Source organism: Pelobates fuscus, chromosome 8, assembly GCF_036172605.1.
Source record: "Pelobates fuscus isolate aPelFus1 chromosome 8, aPelFus1.pri, whole genome shotgun sequence".
NCBI classification, from domain to species: Eukaryota; Metazoa; Chordata; class Amphibia; order Anura; family Pelobatidae; genus Pelobates; species Pelobates fuscus.
In genome coordinates, this window is record NC_086324.1 from 121886038 (window position 1) to 121911934 (window position 25897).

Sequence of the window (25897 nt, forward strand, 5' to 3'; positions counted from 1 at the left end):
TGGTAATCATAAAATGAGGACCGTCCGTACTTGATGCCCAAATCAACAACTTTGTGCATGTACAAATTAAGCTCTTCTCTCCTATGTGGGTACACCGTGCAAATAACATCTCGATAAGTGCCGAAAGCGATAACAAACTGTGGAATGATGAGTTTTTTTTTTTGTTCAAACGTGGATCTCTGGCTCTTAAGACTACAGAAATGTCCCCATAGTTGTAAGCTCTATTCTCTAGGATGTCTTGTGAGGCTATGAGGGTGGACATTAAATTGACTTCCTTTCCATCAAGAATATCCTTCTTGATGGAAGCCGGGACAGAGTGGGCTGGTGAGGCGTAAGCAGTGGTAGTGGCTGGCGGGGGAGGGGTATGGCAGTCTTAGCGGTCCAGGTTACCGGAGTAGGGACTGCTGGGGCTGGAAAGTCACCTGGAGTGGCTATGGCCGATTCCACCTTCAGCAACCTGCTGTTTATGGCTTGCAGATTGGCCAGTATAGCAGCCAGAGTGTCCTGGGTGGAATCAGAGTAGCCAACTGGAGGCCCTTGTGAACTTGTGCCGGGCCTCGGGTCATTGGCTTGAGCCGTCAGAAATTTGTAAAGTTCAGACTTTCTAGCGGTGGCTGGAAAGGGGATCCCCCTGAGCCTGAGCTCAGCCGATATTTTGGGATGGTCTAATATCTTAGGGATCTGGGAGTAGAAGGAGTGAGGGATTCCTCCGGAGACCCAGGCCTGGGTGGGGGATCGATGGTCGGTTCTTGAGACATTCGGAAAGGAATAATGATATGGATAAGTAGGGCACAGTGGAGGTGGGATGAGCCCTCCGGAGAACTGGCCTGCTAGCAAGTGCCGAGGCGAAGAATTTACCTAGAACCAAGTGACATGTGAGGCCCTGCTATTGCCAAGTGGCGGTGAGAGGCTCTACCTATGATTTGGGCCGAGGGGGTTTTGTGGCCACCAGAACGAGGTGGTAGGATGTTGGCCTCTCGGTGACTGTAAGAGATTAAAAAACTTGTGGCCGTGACATGGGAAGCCCTAACTGTAGCCCAAAGAAGAGTGAGCGAGGTGGCTAGCTATGATTTGGTCGTGGGGCTGAATCTCCGTGTATGAGGTGGGTGTGTAGACCTCGCGGACTGCAGAATTATTTGGGAAAGCTAGGGCCAGCGCCTGACCCTGAAAGCCAGTTCTCTAACCTGATGGGGGCTTGTTTCTTGACGGAAGTATGTAACGTATTTAGATACTCACCTTGAGTGTTTGACCTGTATATTAAGACAATACTCATTGTGACTTCAATATATATGTATAAATATATTTATATACTGTGAAGAACAGGTCCAGTCCAGGAACCTAGGGGTAAAAAAGATGCTAGTATGCTTGATGCATGTCACTGGTATTCCAAGTGTAAAAATGTAGATCGTATGGAAAGGTGTGTAACAGTGAAACTGTAGCGTAAGCACCTGTGTAAGCTGAGGGACCTGAACGTTGGTCCAAATTTTTGAGACAAGCCCCAGGGATCCCATAGATGTGTATCTATTTGTGAACGATATGAAGGCAAAGTGAGGCCTTAGAAGGAGAGTAATCGTAGTGAGTAAGATTACTGATACATGATACTGAAACGTCAGTGACCAGGTAGCCGGTTGGTCGTTGAAGGCGTAGTGAATCTACTAAATGGTGCAGGTCTAGGTAATGATATGTTGAAAAGAGAAACAAAATTAACACGTTAGTATTATAGTAACATGGAGGGTGAGGCACCTTTGGTATGTTTGAAGCTTTGACCCCACTTTAGGAGGTGGGAGGTGATTTGTAAAAAAGGCCGTGAAGGCTGAATGAGGCCTCTGGAGAAATGTAAAAATGTTAACCTTTTTTTTTACCTGATACCGTGAAACGGTATACTGGAACCACCCCCTGGAGTTTTCTTGAAGAAGAGTAGTACAACCTGAAACATTCATTTTAGTAAGAATAAGGAACCAGAGTATAGCGTTTATAATACATACAGAGATTTTAGAAAATAAGAGCTAATGAACAAATTGAGCGTGGAGCTGGATAAATTTAAGAGTAAACTGTTTCTTTAAGAGAGTACCTCTGGGAATTTATGCATAATTAAATGTGACAATGGGCGGTGAAAAGAGCCGCTCAGATTTAAGGAAAACGTAGGGAGAACCGTGTACACATGTTTCAAAAATAAATAATTAGAGGAACATACTTAAATTATCAAAATTAAATGTTTAAACCTCATGCGTTCAGCTAACGAACGTGCAAAAGGGACATAACAGGACCATAACGGAAAGCTTGTAAAAAGCCGTTCATACGTGTTTCGACTAAACGAATGTATGTAAGAAACAGGCGAACGTAGGGGAGTATAAGCAGTCGGTAATACATTTTTAACGAAAGAAAAACGAAAGCTTGTGTGCTCTGCGTTCGGCTAGTAGCCGCACGAACGCAGCAGTACACAAACAGCGTAAATACACAAACGAGTAAGTAATATAGGGAACCTATCCCCACATTTTTAGGCCCGAACGTGGGAAACAGCCGAACGCCCATGTCGTTGCTTACGTGAGCGTGCCGGTCCCGTGAATGGAAGCCAGATAGCTGGGTAACAAGTGAGAAATACAGCGGGGCAGCCGGTGGACGAGCCCGGAGGTCGGCAGCAGGAGCTGCTGAAGATACTGTTTGTACGAGGCAGGACTGGCGGGAACAACGGACCGGAAGTGCAGGTAACTATGGAGACAAACCAACTTGACCTGCAAAGGTAAGTAGGGAGCTAGGGTTTATATAGGGTCATAACTTCTCCCACAAATTCAGGCCAAATGGCCTTCCAACATATATAAATTACTTGTTTACTTGTAAAAACAGATCCTATACACTGTTACAAACAACCATCGATACATCAGACCCTTGGATGTTAGAGGTGCCTTGGTTGCGTGACATGCAGCCACATGCTACCCAGCAAAACATTCACCCATCCACATTCTGGCAAGAAGTATACTACACGACCTAGACTAACTTGCACTAGCGATTACTTGATATACAAACTTTAATGCCCCTGTGGGTTGGCATACATTGGAAAGACAAACTTGCCATTGAGGGAAAGGATGCGGAACCATCGCTCCAGCATACGAATAGCAGAATAAGGACTCAGAACTACCCGTTGCCAAACACTTTCTGGAATACAACAATCCTCTTCCCTCCATGAAGTTCCTGGCAATCGATCATATCCCGCAGCCAGCAAGAGGCGGGGATCGCAAGAAACATTTGTTACAAAGAGAACTGTTCTGGATAAGAATGTTGGACACAGTCCATCCTAAAGGACTCAATGAGAAATATTTACTTGGAATCTTTCTATGATCTGGATCATTGAATAGCAGGAATTAAATGTATATTCCTTACCACCGATCACAGACCTATAATAATTCAATACAACAATTACCGTATATACTCGAGTATAAGCCGAGTTTTTCAGCACATTTTTTGTGCTGAAAAACCCCAACTCGGCTTATACTCGAGTCAGTGTCTGTATTATGGCAATTTACATTGCCATAATACAGACTGGGGGAGAGGGGGGCTGTCAGAGCTGTAACTTACCTTCACAGCAGCTCCTGTCAGCTCTCTCCTCCTCCGCGCCGTCCGTTCAGCACCTCGGTCAGCTCCGAGTGTAAGTCTCGCGAGAGCCGCGGCTCTCGCGAGACTTACCCTGGGAGCTGACAGAAGAACTGAATGGACGGCGCGGAGGAGAAGGGAGCTGACAGGAGCTGCTGTGAAGGTAAGTTACAGCTCTGACAGCCCCCCTCTCTCCCCCACTGAACTACCAATGACACTGGACCACCAGGGAAGGAGAGCCCCCCTCCCTGCCATGTATCAAGCAGGGAGGGGGGACGAAAAAAAATATAATAATAATAAAATAAAAAATTATATTTTAAAAATAATATTTTAAATATATTTTAAAAATAATAATAAATTATAATAAAATAAATAAAAATAATAAAAAATTGTAATCTAACAAAAAAAATTACCATTATAATAATTAAAAAAAATAATAAAAATGCCCACCCCCCACCAAGGCTCTGCAACACACTGCACACACACTGCACTCCACACACTGCACTCATACACACACACTGCATTCATACACACACTGCACTCATAAACACTGCACTCAAACACTGCACTCATACACACACACTGCACTCATACACACACACACACACTGCACTCACACACACACACACTGCACTCATACACACACACTGCACTCATACACACACACTGCACTCATACACACTGCACTCATACACACACTGCACTCACACACTGCACTCACACACACACTGCACTCACACACTGCACTCACTCACACACACTGCACTCATACACTGCACTCATACACACACACTGCACTCATACACACTGCACTCACACACACACACTGCATTCATTATATACACACACTGTAAATAAATATTCAATTAATATAATTTTTTTAGGATCTAATTTTATTTAGAAATTTACCAGTAGCTGCTGCATTTCCCACCCTAGTCTTATACTCGAGTCAATAAGTTTTCCCATTTTTTGGGGGTAAAATTAGGGGCCTCGGCTTATATTCGGGTCGGCTTATACTCGAGTATATACGGTATATCTATCATATCTAATATAGACTTTTCATGTTCTAAAACACCCAGATAGTTTTGTTTTCTCTTATCATTTTGGGTTCTCTGTTTCCTTAAAAAATATTCATCATAGTATATATCTAGATATTCTTCCAATTGTATAGCCTTACGTTTTTAAATGAATCTTTTTATATTGCTCCTTTTTTATATGCATATAGCCTATTTGATCATAGGGCTACAAGTACTCCATAGTCTAGTATACTACCCCTGGCACATCGAATACCAATCAAATTATGTGCATATTCCTCCCATCCCTTATTCACTATTAAAAATCCCGCTAATCATTTAAGTCCTAGCAACCCTTCAGGCCAGTATTACTGCCTAGGGTATTGACACCAAATCCCGTGGCCATACATAACTATTATATACTTCCATACCACGTTAGTCTTATGATAGCTATACAATATTAGGATGACACTACTCTTGGCCCCTAGTTGGTTTTACACTACCCATTTATGTCTTCCATAGGGAATTTATGATCACCTCAGACTAGATACAAATTCTGAACTTCAATCCTTCCTGGCACAGTTTTGTGACATTCTGAACCTTTATACATATGCCAGACATAAGATTAATATGTGTAATTAGACTTTCTAGCAGTCATTAAGTGCAAGTTGAATTTGTATTTTTCATAAATAATGATTATGTATGTTTGCCATGCTACCGATCCTCTTGCACCCTGGATAGTTTGAGAGTGATCGCCGGCTAGCCGTGCCGGTTCGAGTTGCTATGACAACCCTCTCAAACATACTACATGACCCCTGGCGTTCCAGCTGATTTTCCACAGTTATAGCTGGAATGCGTACGTACCATATCAGCACACTTGAAAGCCTCTGAATATCCATGCCGGGGCATGTATACTTATACTCCTGGCAACAAAGTGGATAGGTATTAGCGCTAGTGTAGGGAATAAAGCGAAATAATTAAATAGTATCAAAGCACAGTATAGTACAGTATAGTACAGTATACTTTAGTAGCAGCTGAACATTTGTATGTAACTTTTCCAAATAACACAAAAAAATAAGACGTAAACTAGAAGAATGCAGCGCTTATTGTAAAGGTAGATTAACACCAATAGATAATTGAATAATTTATTTATAAAATATTTTACCAGGAAAGATACATTGAGATTTCTCTAGTTTTCAAGTATGTCCTGGGTCCACAAAACTATAATAACTATAAAAAAAATAATCACCTTTGTAATAATGAGAAAGGGAATCTTGATATCCTATGGATAATGTACCAGATGGAATGAAATGCCTATGTATGATCTGCACTATATAATAGTATAATGCTTATACTCCTACTGATCATCTTGTGACACAATGTACCTTGACTTGAATGTTAGCTGTAAGAGCGTTATGCGAAGTAAGACTCTTTATTAGACATCCATTGTTTGTATACTTTGTATCTTTTCTAAAAGCAATGATTACGAGTGTTTGCAATGCCACCGATCCCTTTGTACTCTGAACATTTTGAAAGCGATCGCTGGCGTGTCCAGCGCGTTCGGGTTGCCATGACAACCCTCTCAAACATACCCTTCACCCACTTGTGTTCTAGGTGATCTCCACAGCAAACGCTGGAACGCACATGGATCACAGCAGCATACATGACAGCTGCTGAATATCCAAAACCGGGTCAAATTTACCCGCAATTTTTTTAGATCAGCTTGAACAATTACAGAGGGCAAAGGGTAAGTGATACCTGTATACAATGTAAATAATTAGAATGGTTTGTTATTTAAGCACTGGTTATTGTATTGCACCTTTTATCCTGACGAAAGTTCTGTATCAGAGTATAACAGTATCCCCCATGTACAGGTTTTATAGTGTTTTTGCATGGTCAAATATGTGTCAAATTTTTTTACATTGAAAATTGCCAGGTTAGTTATGTTGCTCAGAGCCGACAGTGTGGGAGATAAGATCTCCTGCACACAGCGTTGGCTCGAGCTGACAGGCTGAAGGCAGGAGGATGCAGAGATATCCTGACTTCAAACAGTAAGAACACTTCTTTTAAAAATTTAGAGTGTGTGTGAAAGAGTGAGTGTGTGTGTGAGAGACAGTGAGTGAGAGTGAGTGGGAGAAAGTGTGTGTGAGTGAGAGAGTGTGTGTGTGAGTGAGTATGAGAGAGACAGTGTGAGTGGGAGAGTGTGTGTGTGTGTGTGTGCGGAGATGTCTGACCTTGGCTTATGGTATCTCTTTTTACAATTCTTGTTTAGTTTTTCTTGGTTTTTCTGGTTTTCTATTCCATGTCTGGTTTTCTTTATACTGGGTTTCCTGTATTCCGTTCCTGGAATTCCCAGTCTCTTGGATTCCTTTAAATGTTTGTTTCTTGTTGCCACACCCGTTCCTTTCCCATTAATCCTTTTTGTTTCAGTTGGTTCCTGCAGGCAGTTGTTTCAAGTCCTCTGACCCTTTCTTGCAGGCAAGTGCTATGTGTGTTTTATTATTGTTTATTTAGTCATGCATATCTAGGCAGATAGGAATCCACCGTAATTGGAGTACTTTGCCGCAGTGGTGGGCTGCATACATCTTTGCCATTTATGTATGTCTAAATCTCCAATGTTTTACATATATAGTACTTATGTCTCCTCTTGTTTTGCCTTGCATCTTTGGTCTTGTTTTATTTTGTCTTGTATTCCCAGTTCATGTACAGTCCTGTCCTGCCATGTTCATGTTTTCCTCATGTCTTGTGTACATGTTCTGGGTTCTGCTTTCTGTCCTGCTCCGGTTCTGGGTTCTCCTAGTTTTGTCTTGTTTTCTTGTTTGGTGTCTATTCTAGTCTTGCCTTGTTTCTGTACTGGATACATGTCAGGCTGCAGAGCCTCCCTATCCAGTTCCTGGGAGGTCTGCATATCATCAAGCTCCTAACTCTTGAGTTCTGCAGTAGCTGCATCAGGGCCCTGGTATGTGGCCGCACAAACGCTGGTGCTCAACACCAGGGGGCGTGTGGTTACCCTGCACCAAGCCCTGATAATCCACTTCCACGCTGGAAACTCCCATCATCATCAGGCACTCAGAGGTCCCGGTCTCAGCATCGCCACCTTTGACAGAGTGAGTGTGAGAGAGAGTGAGACTGTGAGAGAGTTAGACTGTGAGTGAGAGTGTGAGAGAGAGAGATAGAAATAGATAAAACTAGATATATAGATAGATAGATAAAGAAATAGAAAGAAATAGATCAAGATAGATAGAAAGAAAGAAAGAAAGAAATGGATTAAAATAGATAGAAAGAAATAGATAGATAGAAAGAAATAGAAAGCAAGAGATAGATAGTGATAAAAAGATAGACAGAAGTAGATTTATAGATAAAGAAAGAAATAGATCAACATAGATATATACAGAAATAGATAGATAGAAATAGATAGATAGAAAGAAATGGATAGATAGAAAGAAATAAATAGTTAAATAGAAATAGATAAAGATAGAAGTAGATACGTAGATGGAAAGAAATAGAGAAATAGATCAAGATAAATAGATAAATATAGAAAGAAACAGAGAGAAATAGATAGAGATAGAAAGAAAAAGATAGATAGAAATAGATAAAGATAGAAAGAAATGGATAGAAAGAAATAGATAAAGATAGAAATAGATAGAAAGAAATGAATAGAAATAGATAGATAGAGGGTTGCCGTAGGAAGGGGGCAGCATAGGCAGCAAGCATGTAAAAAGAAGCATGTAAACACTGGGTGTTTTTAAAATCAGGAAAAAAAATTAATCTATTTAGCGGTTTTTATATTAGCTTTTGTAGGTAAGTAAAAGATTTTTCAAGTAAAAGTCATAAAACGTGTTTTTTTCCCCCAATTTTTTTTACCATATTTTTTTTTTTTTTAAAGTAAATTATATGACATGATACAAATAATGGGATGTAAAGAAAGCCCTTCTTGTCCTGAAAAAAACAATATATAATTTGTATGGGAACAGTAAATGAGAGAGTAGACAATTACAGCTAAACACAAAAACCACAAAAGTGTTAAAACAGCTCTGGTCCTTAACGTACAACATGGCCAAAACAGTCTGGTCCTGAAGGGGTTAAAGACTTCACCAACCTAACCATATATGAACAAAAATAAAAGGCTAACCAAGCAATCCCAAGTAAAACGGTTTATCTATTGTGTTTATATTCAGTTTTGAGATCAATTAAAGGATCACTATAGGGTCAGGAACACAAACATGTATTCCTGACCCTATAGTGTTAACACCACCATCTAGCCCCCCTGGGCCCCTCATGCCTCCATAAATATAGTAAAAATATTACTGTATTCAAGCCTGAAGCTGTAAATCTGCATGCTTTTAGACTCAGAAAAACAAGCAGTCTGCTGACATGTGGTAGCCTGATCCAATCACAGTGCTTCCCCATAGGATTGGCTGAGACTGACAAGGAGGCAGATCAGGGGCAGAGCCAGCATGATTCAAACACAGCCCTGGCCAATCAGCATCTCCTCATAGAGATGAAGTGAATCAATGAATCTCTATGAGGAAAGTTCAATGTCTGCATGCAGAGGGAGGAGATACTGAATCACAGGATGCTGTGCACAGTGCTGCCCTGTGCTCTGCTGACAGCAGATCTGAGTGGATGGAGGCATATATTTCCTCCATCAACTCCGAAATCCCTCTGGTTCACTCTGAGTGACTGCAACTGGAGATGTTCCTAGCTTTCAAAGTAAACACTGTATTTTCCAAGAAAATACAGTGTTTACATGAGAAAGGCTGCACAGAGCTATAGTTCTCACCTGAACAACCTAATTAAGCTTAAGTTGTTCAGGTGACTATAGTGTCCCTTTAAGTTTATACGGCTCCACCAAAATGAAGGACACTCACATTAAGACGTCAACATGTAGTACAAGGTTTCACATGAAATAGCTCTGTTTTAAAACTCCAATCATACAAATATAAATAAACATTAACTTATTAAACTACTTCCCTTTTATGAGGGAGTTGTGCTGTCCATATGAAATCTATTAATCTAGTAGATTGTACTATGACTTATGATTCCAAATACTGTAGCAAACTTGATTTGGTAGCAAACTCCAATATCATGGTGTACATTATTTTCAATTGGGATGCTTTTGGATGGTGTCTCTCATGGTCCTAATTTACTTATAGTGTAAATGGGGAGTTTATGTAAACTTGCACAGCTCCTATCTTATAATTGATTGGCAAAAATGAGAATTTTATAAAATACCGTCATTTTCTTTTCCTGGTAAAGTTACATGGCAGCCTCACTTATGGGCAAGGCTCCTCCCCAGCTGTCAGGACAGAGATAATTAATTGATTAACATACTCTATAAAATCCCCCTCCTGCCTGAGCTCCCTAGTCTTTATAAAGCTAGACTAGAAGATACTCAGAAGGAAGGGAGTGTAATGCTGCCATGTAACTTCGCATGGAAAAGAAAATTCCAGTAAGTATTTTATAAAATGTTCTCGTTTCCTAGGTAGACACGGCAGCATTACATATGGGTAATACCCAAGCGTCAATGAAGGGTGGGAAAATTACAGAACTTAGAATAGCTGCTTAGAAATTATTTGCTTAAGGCAAGAAGTCAAAACACTGTGTTCAAAATGACACGATGATGAAGCCAAATCAAGTCTGTAATGCTTGATGAAAGTCGACCAATGAGTGGACTAAGAAGCTGCCATACATATGTTCTCCGTTGACATAGACTTTGCACCAAATCTTTTTTTCTTCCGAAGATGGATGAAGAAAAAAGGATGGTAGAATAATTTCCATTTGCAGATGAAACCAAGAAACCACTTTAGAAAGGAACTCTTGTCTAGAAATTAGCACAACCTTGTTGTGGTAAAAGGTAGTGTAAAGTTCTTACTATGAGAGAGCTTAGAGTTCAAATATTCTTCTAGCAGAAGTAACTGCCACCAAATACAAAGTCTTGATTATCAAGAAAAAATAAGCTGATGGCTCATGGCCTTCAAAATCGACAGATCCCATGGTGGAAATAATTGCTTCAGAGGTGGTCTAACGCGAATGAAGGATTCAAAGCCCACCTAGTGTTGGTCCGGACAGATATAGCAGCCATCTGTGCACATAGAGTGCGTAAGCCAAGTGTGTTGTCCAGGCCCAACTGGAGGAAGTCCAAAATGGAAAATAGATGGATTTAGAAAATTTTGGCCTTTGGAACTGGCCTAATCTCTAACTATGTTGCATAGTCTATGGTAATACAAAGATGCTGATGGCTTTCTGGTTTTCTTGCTGTCAACAACGTTTCTACTACAGATGCAGATATTCCTGACTGCCTTTTCCTTTTCTAGAGCCAGGAACCAAGGCAGAGAGAGTGTGGGTCTGTAAGGACTGTTGGACCCTGCAAGAGGTGGTCCCATCTGTGAGTGTCAGCAAAAGGTGGTACCAGACTAAATTGCCAGAGGAGAGGATACCATTGTCTCCATGGCCATAGTGGAATTACAGCGATCACCAAGAATTACTCCTTCTATGTTTTCTTCAATACCCATGCAATCAAAGGGACTGGGGGAAATATGTAAGCCAAATCGAATTTCCATTCCTGTGAAATTGCATCTTGTACCTCTGCTTGACGATCTTGTCATCTTATAAATAACATAATAATAATAAGAATAATAAGAATAAACTTGTTACTTGGAAGTTTTTGAGTGTTGCCATCAGGTCTACATGTCTATCTAGGGCATGCCTCACTTCAAAGTTATCTCCTGAAAAACGTCCGTGTTCAGGCTACATTCTCCTGGGTTTATGTGGAACTGGCACAGGTAATCTGCCAGGGGATTCTCTCTCCTGGAAAGTAAACTGCTGTTAACCCCTGCAGATGATATTAGGCCCAGGTTATTATTATTATTATTTTATTATTTATATAGCGCCAACAAGTTCCGTAGCGCTGTACAATGGGTGGACTAATAGACACATAATTAAGATCAGACCACTGGACGTACAGGAACAGAGGGGGTTGAGGGCCCTGCTCGATGAACTTACATGCTAGAGGGAGTGGGGTATAGTACACAAAGGGTTAAAGTAGGGGAATTAAATAGTTTGTTAGAGAAGGGTTTATTGAGTGCTTGGTATGTCATTTTTGACAGTTGCAGGAAAGGAGTCATGGGGTGGGGGATGAGAAACCTGCTGACAGTGTAATTGATATGCTTTAATGAAGAAGTGAGTTTTCAAAGATTTTTTTGAAGGAGTGGAGGCTGGGTGAAAGTCGGATTGAGGAGGGAATGTTATTATTGGCTAGTGTTCGTATAGTAGTCTTCCTGCTTCTTGCTCCGCCTTTGTGGTTGAAATAAGATGCCACTGACCTGTTGTCCGTTCTTATCAATGTCCACTAGTTCCACAAGAATGACATCAGCACTCTGTAGATTGCGTGAAGAGATTGATTCTGCACATTCCAAACTCCTTGGGCTATTAGGTTATTGAAGTGGAATCCCCAGGCCTTGGAACTGACATCTGTTATAGTCACCCACCTTGGTTCCTTTAGTGGAAATCTTCTTGGATTTCTTTTTTTGAAGCCTCCATCTCGAATGAAGTTTGAGTTGCTGTGGAATACATTACGTTGGTCCCAGTCTTTTATTTTCTTCTTAAATTGCCTTAAGTAATTTGCTTGCACAAGTCTGACATGCCAATGAGCCCATCTTACCAAACTAATAGTTAAGGTGAGGGATCCCAGAAAGCTCATGTATTCTGTTGCACTTAGACAGATTTTGGATAATACCTGTCACGGCTAGGGTGCATAATTTATTATTGCACTATGGAATATTGTACTTTAATCTAATTTGTGTAGTGCATTAAGGACCTACCGGCCTGGCAGAGATGGTATTGTCAATGTCAAAAAGGGTTAATTTGATTGTATGGAGGTCAAAAGGGGTTACATCTTTTGAAGCTAGGACCCCCACAGAGGTCAGATGACAGAAGGGGTAGTGTGAATGGCATAGGAATGTGAAAAGGATTTTACCATATGGATGTGAATTAATCAAGACTCTGCAAGGTGTGAGATTCTACACTTGGAAAAAGTCTGAATGTTCCTTCATCAATTTGGCCTGCACCTTGTAATTAATGAGTCAATCTCTTTTGGAATGTTAATGGCCATTAGCCTTGTTCCAGTATCATATCCAAAGGAAGGAAATAACATTCATATTTTCCCGCGGAATAATAATTGTTGTTATATTTGGAATGTGACAAGTGCCATATTCTAAACAAGCCTAAACATGAGTGGCCTAATTTAACCACACGGGATGTAATTGTGATGTCTGCCATATTGGGTCGTAAGTAAGGCATACAATATATGTATAGAATGGGAGAATAATAACAAATTCATAGATGCAATTATTATTTCTGTGGCAGGTACATAAGAGAAGATAGAGCCAAATGTTTCCATTTGGATTGACGTTGGTCTGGAACAAAGGAGGTGGTTACTTATTATTTCTATAGGAACGCCTTAACTCCACCCCTGGGCAAGACTTGATAATCCACAGGGTGTATATCCAATGATTTGGAGGGGTGTTGGTGTACTTGCTTGGGGCCTAATCTAAATCTAAATCTAGATCTAATTTTGAAGTAAGTCACCATATTTCCTACCAGAGACCCCCATGAGCAGAAGTCTTACTTTGAAGAGTGAATGGCATTGGAATGTGAAAAGGATTTTACCATATGCAAGGTGTGAGATTCTACACTTGGAAAAGGTCTGAATGTCCCTTCATCCATTTGGCCTGCACCTTGTAATTGATGAGTCAATCTCTTTTGATATGTTAATGGCCATTAGCCTTGTTCCAGTATCAAATCCTTGCCTGGAAATTATAGACCTGTGAGCTTAACTTCTGTGACTAGGAAAATAATTGAAGGGATATTAAGGGATAATATTCAGGAATTCATTGGGAAGAACTTTGTTATTAGCAATAATCAGCATGGTTTTATGAAACATAGGTCATGTCAAACTAACCTAATTGCATTCTACGAAGAAGTAAGTAAAAGTATAGATCAGGTTGTTGCAGTGGATGTGATCTACTTGGATTTTGCCAAGGCATTTATTATTATTATTATTATTATTATTATTGCCATTTATATAGCGCCAACAGATTCCGTAGCGCTTTACAATATTTTGAGAGGGGGGATGTAACAATAAATAAGACAATTACAAGAAAACTTACAGGAACAATAGTTTGAAGAGGACCCTGCTCAAATGAGCTTACAGTCTATAGGAGGTGGGGTATTAGAAACATTAGAATAGGAAATATCAAGTAGGAGTGAAGCAGAGCTGGAGGAGAGAGCAAAGCACTATCCCATAGGAGAGAGCAAGAGACAGGTATGTAAGGGAGAGATTACTCTGGGAGGCCATACGCTTTCCTGAAGAGATGGGTTTTAAGGCCCTTCTTAAATGATTGAAGACTAGGGGAGAGTCTGATGGCAGTAGGCAAGTTATTCCATAGGAGAGGAGCCGCCCGTGAGAGGTCCTGCAAGCGCGAGTTGGCCGTACGGGTGCGAGCAGCGGTCAGGAGGTGGTCGCGGGCAGAGCGGAGGGTACGAGGAGGGGCATACCTCTGGATCAGTGAAGAGATATAAGAGGGGCTGGAATTGTTCAGTGCTTTAAATGTATGGGTTAGCACTTTGAATTGACTCCTATAGGATACAGGGAGCCAATGTTAGGACTGGCAGAGGGGCGAGGTGTGAGAGGACCGACTGGATAGGAAAATCAGTCTAGCTGCAGCATTCATTACAGACTGTAGCGGGGCAGTACGGCTTTTGGGGAGACCAATCAGGAGAGGGTTACAGTAATCCATGCGGGAAATTACTAGAGCATGAACAAGCTCCTTGGTAGCATCTTGCGTAAGAAAGGGGCGGATGCGGGCTATGTTTTTGAGTTGGAACCTACAGGACTTGGCAACAAACTGGATGTGAGACTCAAAGGTGAGACCAGAGTCAAGTATGATGCCAAGACAGCGCGCTTGTAGGGATGGACTTATGTGGATATCACTGACTTGAAGGGAGAGTGAGAGAGGAGGATCAGTATTAGGAGGAGGAAAGACAAGGAGTTCAGTTTTAGAGAGGTTAAGTTTGAGAAAGCGTGACGACATCCAGTCAGAGATGGAAGAGAGGCAAGCAGTGACACGTTGCAGGACGGCCGGGGAGAGGTCCGGTGAGGAGAGGTAAGGAGAGGTAAAAGGAGACACTAAATGAGCGTTGGGAGAGATAGGAGGAAAACCAAGAGAGGACAGAGTCACAGAGACCGAGTGATTGAAGAGTTTGAAGGAGGAGAGCATGATCAACTGTGTCAAAGGCAGCAGAGAGGTCAAGGAGAATTAATATGGAGTAGTGACCTTTGGATTTAGCGGAGATTAGGTCATTAGTCACTTTGATAAGAGCGGTCTCAGTAGAGTGGAGAGGGCGGAAGCCAGACTGAAGAGGGTCAAGGAGAGAGTTGGAATTAAGGAAGTGAGACACACGGGTAAAGACAAGTCTTTCCAAAAGCTTTGATGAGTAAGGGAGCAGGGATTTGGGACGATAGTTAGAGGGGGAGGACGGGTCAAGAGATGTTTTTTTCAGGATAGGTATTACAGTGGCATGTTTAAGGTCAGCAGGAACAGTGCCAGAAGAGAGAGAGCAGTTAAAGATGTGTGTTAGGATAGGCACAAGACAAGGGGAGAGAGATTTGATACGGTTCCTCACAATAGGTTAGTCTTCAAACTAAAAGAAATTGGTCTAGATGAATATTCTTGTTCTTGGGTAGAACATTGGCTTAAGGATAGAGTACAACGAGTTGTCATTAATGGTAAATTTTCAGGCTTGACAAAAGTGGTAAGTGGTGTCCCTTAGGGTTCTGTTTATAAATCTATTTATAAATGATCTTGGAATAGGCATTGAAAGCCATGTATCAGCGTTTGCAGATGACACAAAACTTTGTAAAGTAATAAAATGTGAGCAGGATATTGCTTTGCTGCAGAGGGATTTGGATAGATTGGGGGACTGGGCACTAAAATGGCAGATGAAATTTAACGTAGAGAAATGCAAAGTTATGCACTTCGGGATTAAGAATGCACAAGCAATTTACACCCTAAATGGTAGTGATCTAGGGATAACCACACATGAGAAGGATTTGGGAATTGTTATAGACCACAAATTAGGCAGCAATATGCAATGTCAATCTGCAGTTGCTAAGGCCAGTAAGGTCTTGTCATGTATAAATAGGGGCATAAATTCTCGGGATGAAAATATAATTGTGCCTCTTTATAAATCGCTGGTAAGACCTTGAATATGCTGTGCGATTTTGGGCACCTGTTTTAAAGAAAGATATTATGGCACTAGAAAAAGTGCAGAGACGAGCTACAAAATAGATAAAAGGAATGGAGCATTTTAGTTATGAAGAAAGGTTAAAAAATTGAAATCTGTTTAGTTGAAAAATTAACTATGGGCTGATTAGAAGACTATGAGACTGGAAACAAAAAAATCGGAGTTGCATCAGATTCCTCTGATGTATAGGGATCTGATAATAGGCATCCTTTGAAGTCTGCTGAAGACAGCCAGTCAACGTTGTGTATTTCTTGTCTTATGTTGGAAATTGACTCCATATTGAAGGATCTCTTTTCCAGAAATAGGTTTAGACCCTTAAAATCCAGAATTAATCTCCACTTCCCCTGAGGTTTTAGGGCTAAGAATACTGTGGAGTAGAACCCTTGGTTGTCTTTCTCTGGAGGTACTTCCTCTATTACTTTCTGCTGTAAATAGTTTGGGTTTTCTTGACTAATGGCTTGATATTTGATGCCTGGAGACATTTTTGATTGCCTTACTTACCATTTATTTGGCATTTCTGCAAATTCCAACCTGTATGCCTGTTTTATAAATCTCAAGAATCAATTGTCTGAGATATTGGCGGCCCAGATTGGTTAAAACTCCTTTAGGTTACCTCCCACATGCCCAATTTAAGGCCTGCCTGCCACTAAAGATTTTTAAGGACTGCTTGAGGCCTCATCCTCTTGTTCCTATTGTACTAGTAGAGGCTGGTTGTAATTTAATACACTGATATGAACTGAAAACTTCTCTTCCTGGCCTGTATGACCTGCTTTCACGAACGACCGGATCCCTATTTAGCGTATCCTTCCATGAAGGATTGTAAGGTCTTCTATTAGGTTGAGGTAAAAAGGCCTTTTTCCCTTCTGCTGCTTTCTGGATAGCCTTGTCCAAGATTTTTCTCTTTGGAAAAATCAGGGCACAGAGGTACACTTTAGAAGTGTAGTCTAATCCCCATGAATGTAACCACAAGACTTTTCTAGAAGCCACACTTATTGCCAGACTCTTGACTAGGATTTTAGTAATATCTGGCAAAGCTTCTGATGAAAGGCAGTTATTTTATTCCTCTTAATTAGGTTTGTTAAAGATAAGTAAGATGCAAAATAAGTTGGGTCACTGGAGAGCCTAATTCCCCCCCCCCCCCCAGGGCCGGTGCAAGGATTTTTGGCTACACAGGCGAAGATGAATTTTGCCGCCCCCACACACAAATAAGATGTATCTTTAGCGGTGTCTCATATGCAGCCTTTTGAAATCCCCATGTAGTGTATTGTACCCCCCTTTAGTGTGTCTTACACCCCCTTGTATGTCTCTTACAACCCCCATGTGTATCTCCTTTCCCCTCCCCCCCCCCCCAGCCCCTTTGTGTGTGTCTTTCTTTCCCACAGCCCTTTTCTGTGGGTCTCTCCCCTCAGCCTGTTTTTTGTGTGTCCCTCTTCCCCTCAGGCTCCTTTGTGTAACTTTTCCCTCCCAAGCCATATAGATATAGACATAGATATATAGCTACACACACACATACAGGCACATAGTCACAGAAATATGCAGGCACACAATCAAACAAACACAGCCATACAGGCACACAGTCATACAATCAACACATACAGGTACACAGACATACAGTCATACAGACACACACACACACACACAGACATGCAGACACTGGCATATAGATAAATAAAAACACAGTTATACAAACACAGACATACAGAGACATGAAGATGCAGGCATACAGAGACATAACGAACAATGCATACAGAGACATATATACACAGACAGTCACACAAAGATATACAGAACAAGGCATACAGAGACATATGGATACAGTCATACAGCGACATACAGGCATACAGGGACATTCAGAAACACACGGACACAGTCATATAGAGACATACAGACACAGACAGACAGTCATACAGAGACATGCAGACAGGTATACAGAGCAGGGGCAGATCCAGAACCTAATCTTGGGTGGGGGGGAGGTGGTAGTGAGTTTTAGTGGGGTAATAGGGGCTCTAATTAAGGAGTTAAGGGCTGTAGTAGGGGGACAGGGGCTGTAGTTGAGAGTTAGGGGCTGTAATTGGGGGCTTAGGAAATGTAGTGGGGAATTGGGGCTGTAGTAGGGGGTTAGGGACTGAAGTAGGTTGATGGCTGCAAGTGGGAACAGGGGCTGTAGTGTGGGGGATATGGGCAGCAATTTGGGGGAGAGGGGCTGTAGTGGGGGTAAGGACTGTAGTAAGGGAATAGGGGCTGTACTGGAGCTATGGGGTAAAAGGGAGTGGAAGGGATGTGAAGTAAGGGAGTTAGAGGCTGTAGAAGGGAGTATAGGGGCTGTGGTGGGAGCAAAGGGGCAATGTGGTTGGAAATGGGCAGTAGAGGGGGGACACAGGGGCAGTAGAGGGGGACACAGGGGCAGTATGGTGTGGGCACAGGCTGTAACGAGGGACACTGAGGCAATAAAGTGGTGTCACAGGGACAGTATGGTAGGGGGTAAATGGGAAGTAGAGAGGGGGACAGGGGCTGTTGAGGCGGGTAGAGGAAGTAGAGGGGGGAGACAGGGGCAGTAGAGGCATGTGAAAGGGGGGCAGAGGCAGGGGGCAGGGGCTGTAGAGGGAAATAGAAGTGCTGTAGAGGGGCACATGGGGCAGTAGAGGGGACAGGGACTATTGAGGGGCTGTAAAGGGGGCAGGGGTAGTATGATGGGGCAGGGGCTATAGAGGTGGCAGGGGTAGTATGGTGGGGGCAGGGGCTATAGAGGTGGCAGGGGTAGTATGGTGGGGGCAGGGGGGAGTATGGTGGGGGCAGGGGGGAGTATGGTGGGGGCAGGGGGGAGTATGGTGGGGGCAGGGGGGAGTATGGTGGGGGCAGGGGGGAGTATGGTGGGGCAGGGGGGAGTATGGTGGGGCAGGGGGGAGTATGGTGGGGGCAGGGGGGAGTATGGTGGGGGCAGGGGGAGTATAGTGGGGGCAGGGGGAGTATATTGGGGGCAGGGGGAGTATATTGGGGCAGGGGGAGTATAGTGGGGCAGGGGCTGTAAAGGGGGCAGTATGGTGGGGGCAGGGTCTATAGAGGGACATAGAAGTGCTGTAGAGGGGCACATGGGGCAGTAGAGGGGGCAGAGGAACTATGGTGGGGCAGGGGCTATAGAGGGGCTGTAAAGGGGGCAGGGGTAGTATGGTGGGGCAGGGGGCTATTGAGGTGGCAGGGGAGTATAGTGGGGGCAGGGGCTATAGAGGTGGCAGGGGAGTATAGTGGGGGCAGGGGGAGTATAGTGGGGCAGGGGGAGTATAATGGGGGCAGGGGCCGTATAGTGGGGGCAGGGGGTGTATGGTGGGGGCAGGGATAGTATGGTGGGGGCAGGGATAGTATGGTGGGGGCAGGGGGAGTATAGTGGGGGAAGGGGGAGTATAGTGGGGGCAGGGGGAGCAGGGGGAGTATAGTGGGGGCAGGGGCAGTATAGTGGGGGCAGGGGCCGTATGGTGGGGGCAGGGGGAGTATAGTGGGGGCAGGGGCCGTATAGTGGGGGCAGGGGCCGTATAGTGGGGGCAGGGGGTGTATGGTGGGGGCAGGGGGTGTATGGTGGGGGCAGGGGGAGTATAGTGGGGGAAGGGGGAGTATAGTGGGGGCAGGGGGAGCAGGGGGAGTATAGTGGGGGCAGGGGCAGTATAGTGGGGGCAGGGATAGTATAGTGGGGGCAGGGGGAGTATGGTGGGGGGCAGGGGGAGTATGGTGGGGGGCAGGGGGAGTATGGTGGGGGCAGGGGGGAGTATGGTGGGGGCAGAGGGGAGTATGGTGGGGGCAGGGGGGAGTATGGTGGGGGCAGGGGCTGAAAAAAAAAAGTTTTGATTTAAAAAAAAAAAAAAAAATGCTACAAGTTCTTCCCCCACCCCCTCCCAGAGACTTACCTTGGTCCAGGAGGGAGAATCTTACCCCTGGTGGTCGGATGGGATGGGATGGGCTGCACTGGAGGCTGGAGGCTGGAGCTGCAATCAGGACCGCTGGGGAGTCTGGGAGCAGTAGAAGTCCCGCCCCCTTCTGACATCATCAGAGGAGGACGGCTGACTTCACTGCCAGGCTCCTGTGTGCTGGCTGCAGGGAGAGAGGTGAGATTAAAAATCCGAGTCTCCAGCCAGAGGCAGGGGATTCGGATTTTTGCGCCCCCCTCCTCTGGCGCCCTAAGGCGGCCGCCTGTGCCGCCTTATGGACGCGCCGGCCCTGCCCCCCCCCCCCCCCGATATCCCCTTACATATCTGTTGAACCTTTCTATCTTAGCGGTTAAACAAGAGTTGAGGTACAAATTACTCCTCCTTAGGAGAAGGACGAAAGTAGGGTTGTGCAGGCCTTTCATGGCACAAATCTTATAATTGTAGTACTAAATGGAGCTACACCCAAAATGCAGCTTTACCTGATATACCTACTACACGCACAATGACCACACACTGTAAAGTAATAACACATAAGCTAACTACGCAACGTATACTAAAAATTGTACCCTGCCATAACCTGCAATCATTGTTGTACCTTTACCATGTTAAATATTGTACTTGCTGGTATTAAATGTGTACGATGCCTAGCACCCGTGATACTAACATGTACCTTGCTTTTCTGTAACCGCTATGCTTATTTCAACAAATAATTCAATAAAAAAAATTATAAATTGGAAAAAAAAATAGTTTCTTTAGAGCAGTGGTTCACAGCCTTCTTTCACTTGTGTACAGCCTTGACAGCCCATTTTCATAAATTGTACACCCATATTAGCAAAATATTTGTAATTAATATAGTTCCTGTTATTTCAAATGTTTGTTTTTCTTTGTTTCATCTCACATTTTTCTCTGCCCCAGGCTCCCTCTGCTTATTCAGACCTCCCTCTGATTTTCTTCTGTAGTACATACAGTGCAGATACAAAGACACACAGTGACACATATGCAGATACATTTTAATTTTCTTCAAATTAGGGATCGACCGATTATCGGATCGACCGATATTATCGGCCGATATTCACAGTTTCCTAAATTATCGGTATCGGCATCTAACCTTGCCGATAATGCCGATAATGCGTCCAGCGGGTGCGCCCCCGTCTCGCTGCTCCGCACGGCAAAACAAGAAGTGCGCACGAATCGCGGGAGAGGAGCTGAAGTCCCGGCCGCCCTGAAGTAGTGCTCTCTGGAGGAGTGGCTTCAGTCAGTGAAGTGTGCCAGCCGAGTTGTCTGCTCTGCCGCTTGTGTGTCACTGCCAGCCCAGTTGGATCGCTTTATTTGCCACCTTTTCTGGTCTACTAAAAAGGTAATTTTCTTTTATGATTTATTATCTATGATTTTTATGTAATATTATGAATATTGTTTATTTAGAGGTTACTAAGTGAGGTGGGGGAGGGGTGGTTGTGGTCGGATGCCGGATGGCACACTAAGTAACTATATTGGCACATCTTAAATTATAATTAATCCCTTGGTTGGAACTGGAAGTTTAAGTCAGGGGGAGGGGGGAATGATGGTGGAAATTGGCATTTGGCATTAGTATAACTATATTATAAATGTAAATTATAAATTACCAACTAATATTATTAATATTAATATTATTAATTTATAATTTACATTTATAATATAGTTATACTAGTGCAAATTTTGCCAAATGCCATTTTTTGTCACTAATAAAGCAATTAGTTGGTTGTCAGTGAGGGGGGAGGGGAGGTTGGTGGTGATGGTGGTGGTAATTGGCATTTGGCACTAGTATATTATAAATGTAAATTATAAATTAACAAAGCCTTTTGTTGGTAGTCAGTGAGGTGGGGGGAGGGGGTGGTGGTGGATATTGGCATTTGGCAGTGGCACTAGCTTAAATTATAATAAAGAAGCAAGCAGCCCTTGGTAGTCAGTCAGGGGGGGAGGGGTGGTGGTGCTGCTGGATAATATGGCACTATAGTAGTATATATTATAATAAAGCTCTGGGTGTTGTTTGCATTAGATTTATATTATAAATGATATAATAATAAAGCCCTCTGGTAGTATATTGGCAATTTGGCACAATACAAATGATAAAGCACTGGGGAGTGGGTAGTATACTAAAGTGCTCCCACGCCAAGTACTGTGCAAATTATTAAGTATTACATTCAGAAGGAATTCATTATACTTTATCAATATGGCATTTAATTTGTGTAAGTATTATAAAGTCCAGACCAGTACTGATTGAAATTTAAGGTCGGATAAAAAAATACTACTACTGCTACAACAAGAACTCAGTATTAGCACCAAACCATAGACAGAAGGTGAGGCTGATGTTTCTGTCTGATATCAACCACCACAGTGCTCTTTGTAACATTCAATACTTACCTTCACAGCACTCCTTCATCTACGTCCAGCCGCCAGCCAAAGAGGCTTTACGTCGTCATCATCATCATCACCCCTCCCTGCTGTGAGCCGAGCGCCAGAATTATCCGGAGCACAGATCAAGGTAGATGAGAAAGTGAATTTGGGGACAACTGACTAGTGCTAGTAAATAATATTGAAATGATTTCAGCAAAAATATTTCCTCTACACACAGGCAGCATTATTATTAATAATGCGGTCTGTGTGTAGAGAAAATATTTTTGCTGAAATCATTTTATATTATATAGTCTAGTCTACCCCTCTGCTGTGCGTATTAAAATTTAATTAATTATAATACCACATTTCATTTTCAAATCACCCCATAATATTAAATGCAATAAAATCACGCACACCAATGATACTATTGTAGCATTGTGGTCAGTGATTTTCTTCATGCAATTAACCCCTTAAGGACCAAACTTCTGGAATAAAAGGGAATCATGACATGTCACACATGTCATGTGTCCTTAAGGGGTTAATATAAAGTAGTAATGAAGTCAACACAAGCTTATATTGTTATATATAAATATAATTTACTTACTCCCCCCTTATCCACATATTTCTTAGCTAAGAATTGATTATAGGTGCTTTCAGCTTTGTGAAATGTAAACACAACAGTCACTGCATTGTTTGTGTGCGCGCGCTTTACTTAATCTGTACTGCTCCAATAAGTAAAAGGCTAATAGCACTAGTAGTCATACATCCCAGTATGTACTGGCCGGATGAGCATGACAGGAGTATGACTGCTGACAGCATTTACACTGCCATCAGTAACAGCCAGGTTCATGCTGGGATCTCATATTAATATTGATATTGTTTTTTTTTTTTTCATCCACAACTAACTCTAAACCTCACTGTAGCTTGTTGTAACCCTCTTCTTTCAATGCAGATGGATGCACAAAGAAAAAGTAAAAGCATAGTTTGGGACTATTTTAGTCAACCCTCCCCAGGACAGGCCATGTGCAACACATGCAAAACCAATGTGAGCATGGGATCTGCAACTGCAAAAACAAAGAATACATCAAATCTTTGGACCCATCTAAGAATTCATCATGTTGAATTATTTAATGAAGCACAGAAAACAAAAGAAAAGGAATCATGTGAAACACCAACTCTATTCCAGCCAAAAATAAAAGACCTATTTCAGAGACACACAAAGTGGCAAAAGTCTGATGAAAGATCCCAACTTCTGGACAGAGCAATCACAGAGATGATGGTTACGGATAACCAGCCATTTACAATGGTGTCTGACTCTGGCTTTAAGCGCTTGATGTCCATAGTTGAGCCAAGGTACACACTGAAAAATGAAAAATTTTACAGGACCGAAATGCTGCCAAAGATTCATCAGAAAGTGATACAGAAAGTAAAAACAATGTTACAACCAGAGAATGCTGGCAATTCACTCTCATTCACTACTGACTGCTGGTCCGGATCAACAGAATCACTAATGAGTCTTACGTGTCACTTCATTGATAATGAATGGACAAAAAGGCAGTTGGTGTTGAACACAAAGGTGATGCAAGGATCCCACACTGGCGAGTACATTAAAGAAATGTTTCTAGGCATGCTTGATGACTGGGGTATAAGCAAAGATAGAGTGCTGCTTGTGCTTCGAGACAGCGGAGCAAACATGGTGAAAGGAATGAGGCTTGCTGAAGTGTCAGATCTCCGCTGCATGGCACACACCCTGCAACTTGTAGTAAATGATGGTCTGTCAAGCCAGAGAGCTGTGATCGACATAATTGCCATGCTCAAAAAGTGTGCAAGTCATTTCCACCATTCATTCATTGCCAAGCACCGACTGAGGTGCATTCAGTCAGACCTTGGCCTGCCCAAAAACAGCCTGATTCAAGCTGTTCCAACACGATGGAACTCCACACTCCACATGCTACAAAGAATGCTGGAACAGAAGCGAGCTCTTAGCATCTATGCTGGTGAGCATGGAGGCTATTCTTGCCCTAATGCTGATCAGTGGGAGATTGTAGCAAATCTTATTCAGACCCTCCTCCCAATAGAGGAAGTGACACTAGAGGTTAGCCATAATGACTCAAGTGTGTCATCCGTTATTCCATGTGTGAGAGTGCTGAAGATGCTTCTTCAAGAGAATGAAGGGCACACTACACGTGGCATTAAAACACTCAGGGAGGTCATGAAGGAAAGCCTCAACAAACGTTTTTTGAAGTATGAAGAGAATATAAACGTAGTTATGGCATGTCTTTTAGATCCTCGATTCAAACATCATGCTTTCTCTTCTGATAATGTATTGGCCAAGGCAAAAGAATGGCTGACAGAAGATATGCAAAAGGAGGTGCAGGTTCTAGAAAGGTCACATCTGGAAGAGCCTGGTGCTACTAGTCTGGATTTTCTGGAAGAGCATGCTACTAGTAGTACTAGTCTGGAAGAGCATGCTACTAGTAGTACTAGTCTGGAAGAGCAGGATGATGATTCAACAGAAACCTACAAATTCCCAAAAAGGAAACACATGGAAAAAAGTCTTAAACATGGCCAAATTGATGCCATGTTCAGCGTTTTATTGGGGCCTCATGTAGAGGATACTCTAACTTTACCAAAAGTCAGCCTTGACGATGAGCTTCATCTTTATTTGAAAGAACCAGTGATCAATAGAAAAGGCAATCCACTTGAGTGGTGGAAAGAAAATGAGACACGCTTTAAAACCCTTGCTTCTTATGCCAGAAGATACCTTTGCTCTCCACCCTCCTCTGTACCTAGTGAGCGTGTTTTCAGTGAAGTGTCTGCAATCTACGAAAGAAACAGAAACCGTTTAACAGGAGAACATGCAGAAATGTTGTGCTTTCTGCACTACAATGTACTCCTTCTCAACTGGAAGTATTGAAGACATTCTAACGTTTTAGATTAGTTTAGCATAGTTAATAGTTTTCATTAAATGTTATTTAATGTCTGTCTTAACTCACTTTTTTGTAACCTTGAAGCTGGATAGCAGGTTAACATGGCTTGGCATTCACTGAATGATCTGGGATGGGATGCTCCAGGTACTGGTCCTGTGTGTAGTGTAGTGTAGTGTAGTGTACCCTACCCTGTGCCCACTGCCATTTCCTCTGCTACCCAAGACCAATACCTGTATGATGACTAATTGTATTGCCTATGTCTGCCCTTATAAGTTATGCTACCTATCGTTACTCAGCTAGAAAGGTTAAGTTACTCAACATCTTGTTTTAAATGTGATATTCTTTATATGCATTAAACCATGTGTTTAAATTACTTTAAATTGACACTAAGGCTAAGCAGTTAGGCAACAAAACAAATATAGCTTAATGAAGCTGTTTTGATGCCTTGTTTATATATACTGTAGTGTCCCTTTGATATAATTACCTATGTCATTGCTGCTCATTTTACTAAGATTTAATCTAAGTATGGACTATGTGCAATTGAACATTGTTGTTCTTGTTACCTTTTGACTGATATTTATTTAAGAAGAAAAAAAAGTGGTCCAATTTGTTGTATTTGACCATATCACCATTGTTTTGCTGCAATCTGACTGGTATGTTTCTGTATTATTTATTTTTATTTACCAATGAAAAAGAAAGATTTACAAAAAAAGCTAAACGTTAACAATAAACATGTTCATTTAACAGCAGATTTGTGTAGAAATTGTTT

General features: G+C 42.4%; 1 protein-coding gene across 1 annotated transcript; it reads left to right on the top strand.

Moving 5' to 3' along the window:
• Positions 1 to 23219: 23219 nt before the first annotated feature.
• LOC134571294 (zinc finger BED domain-containing protein 4-like) lies at positions 23220 to 25115 on the top strand. The gene is made up of 2 exons (XM_063429470.1): positions 23220 to 24569; positions 24699 to 25115. Exons 1-2 carry the CDS (start codon positions 23220 to 23222, stop codon positions 25113 to 25115), a joined length of 1767 nt encoding a protein of 588 aa, XP_063285540.1.
• The last annotated feature ends 782 nt before the right edge of the window (positions 25116 to 25897 follow it).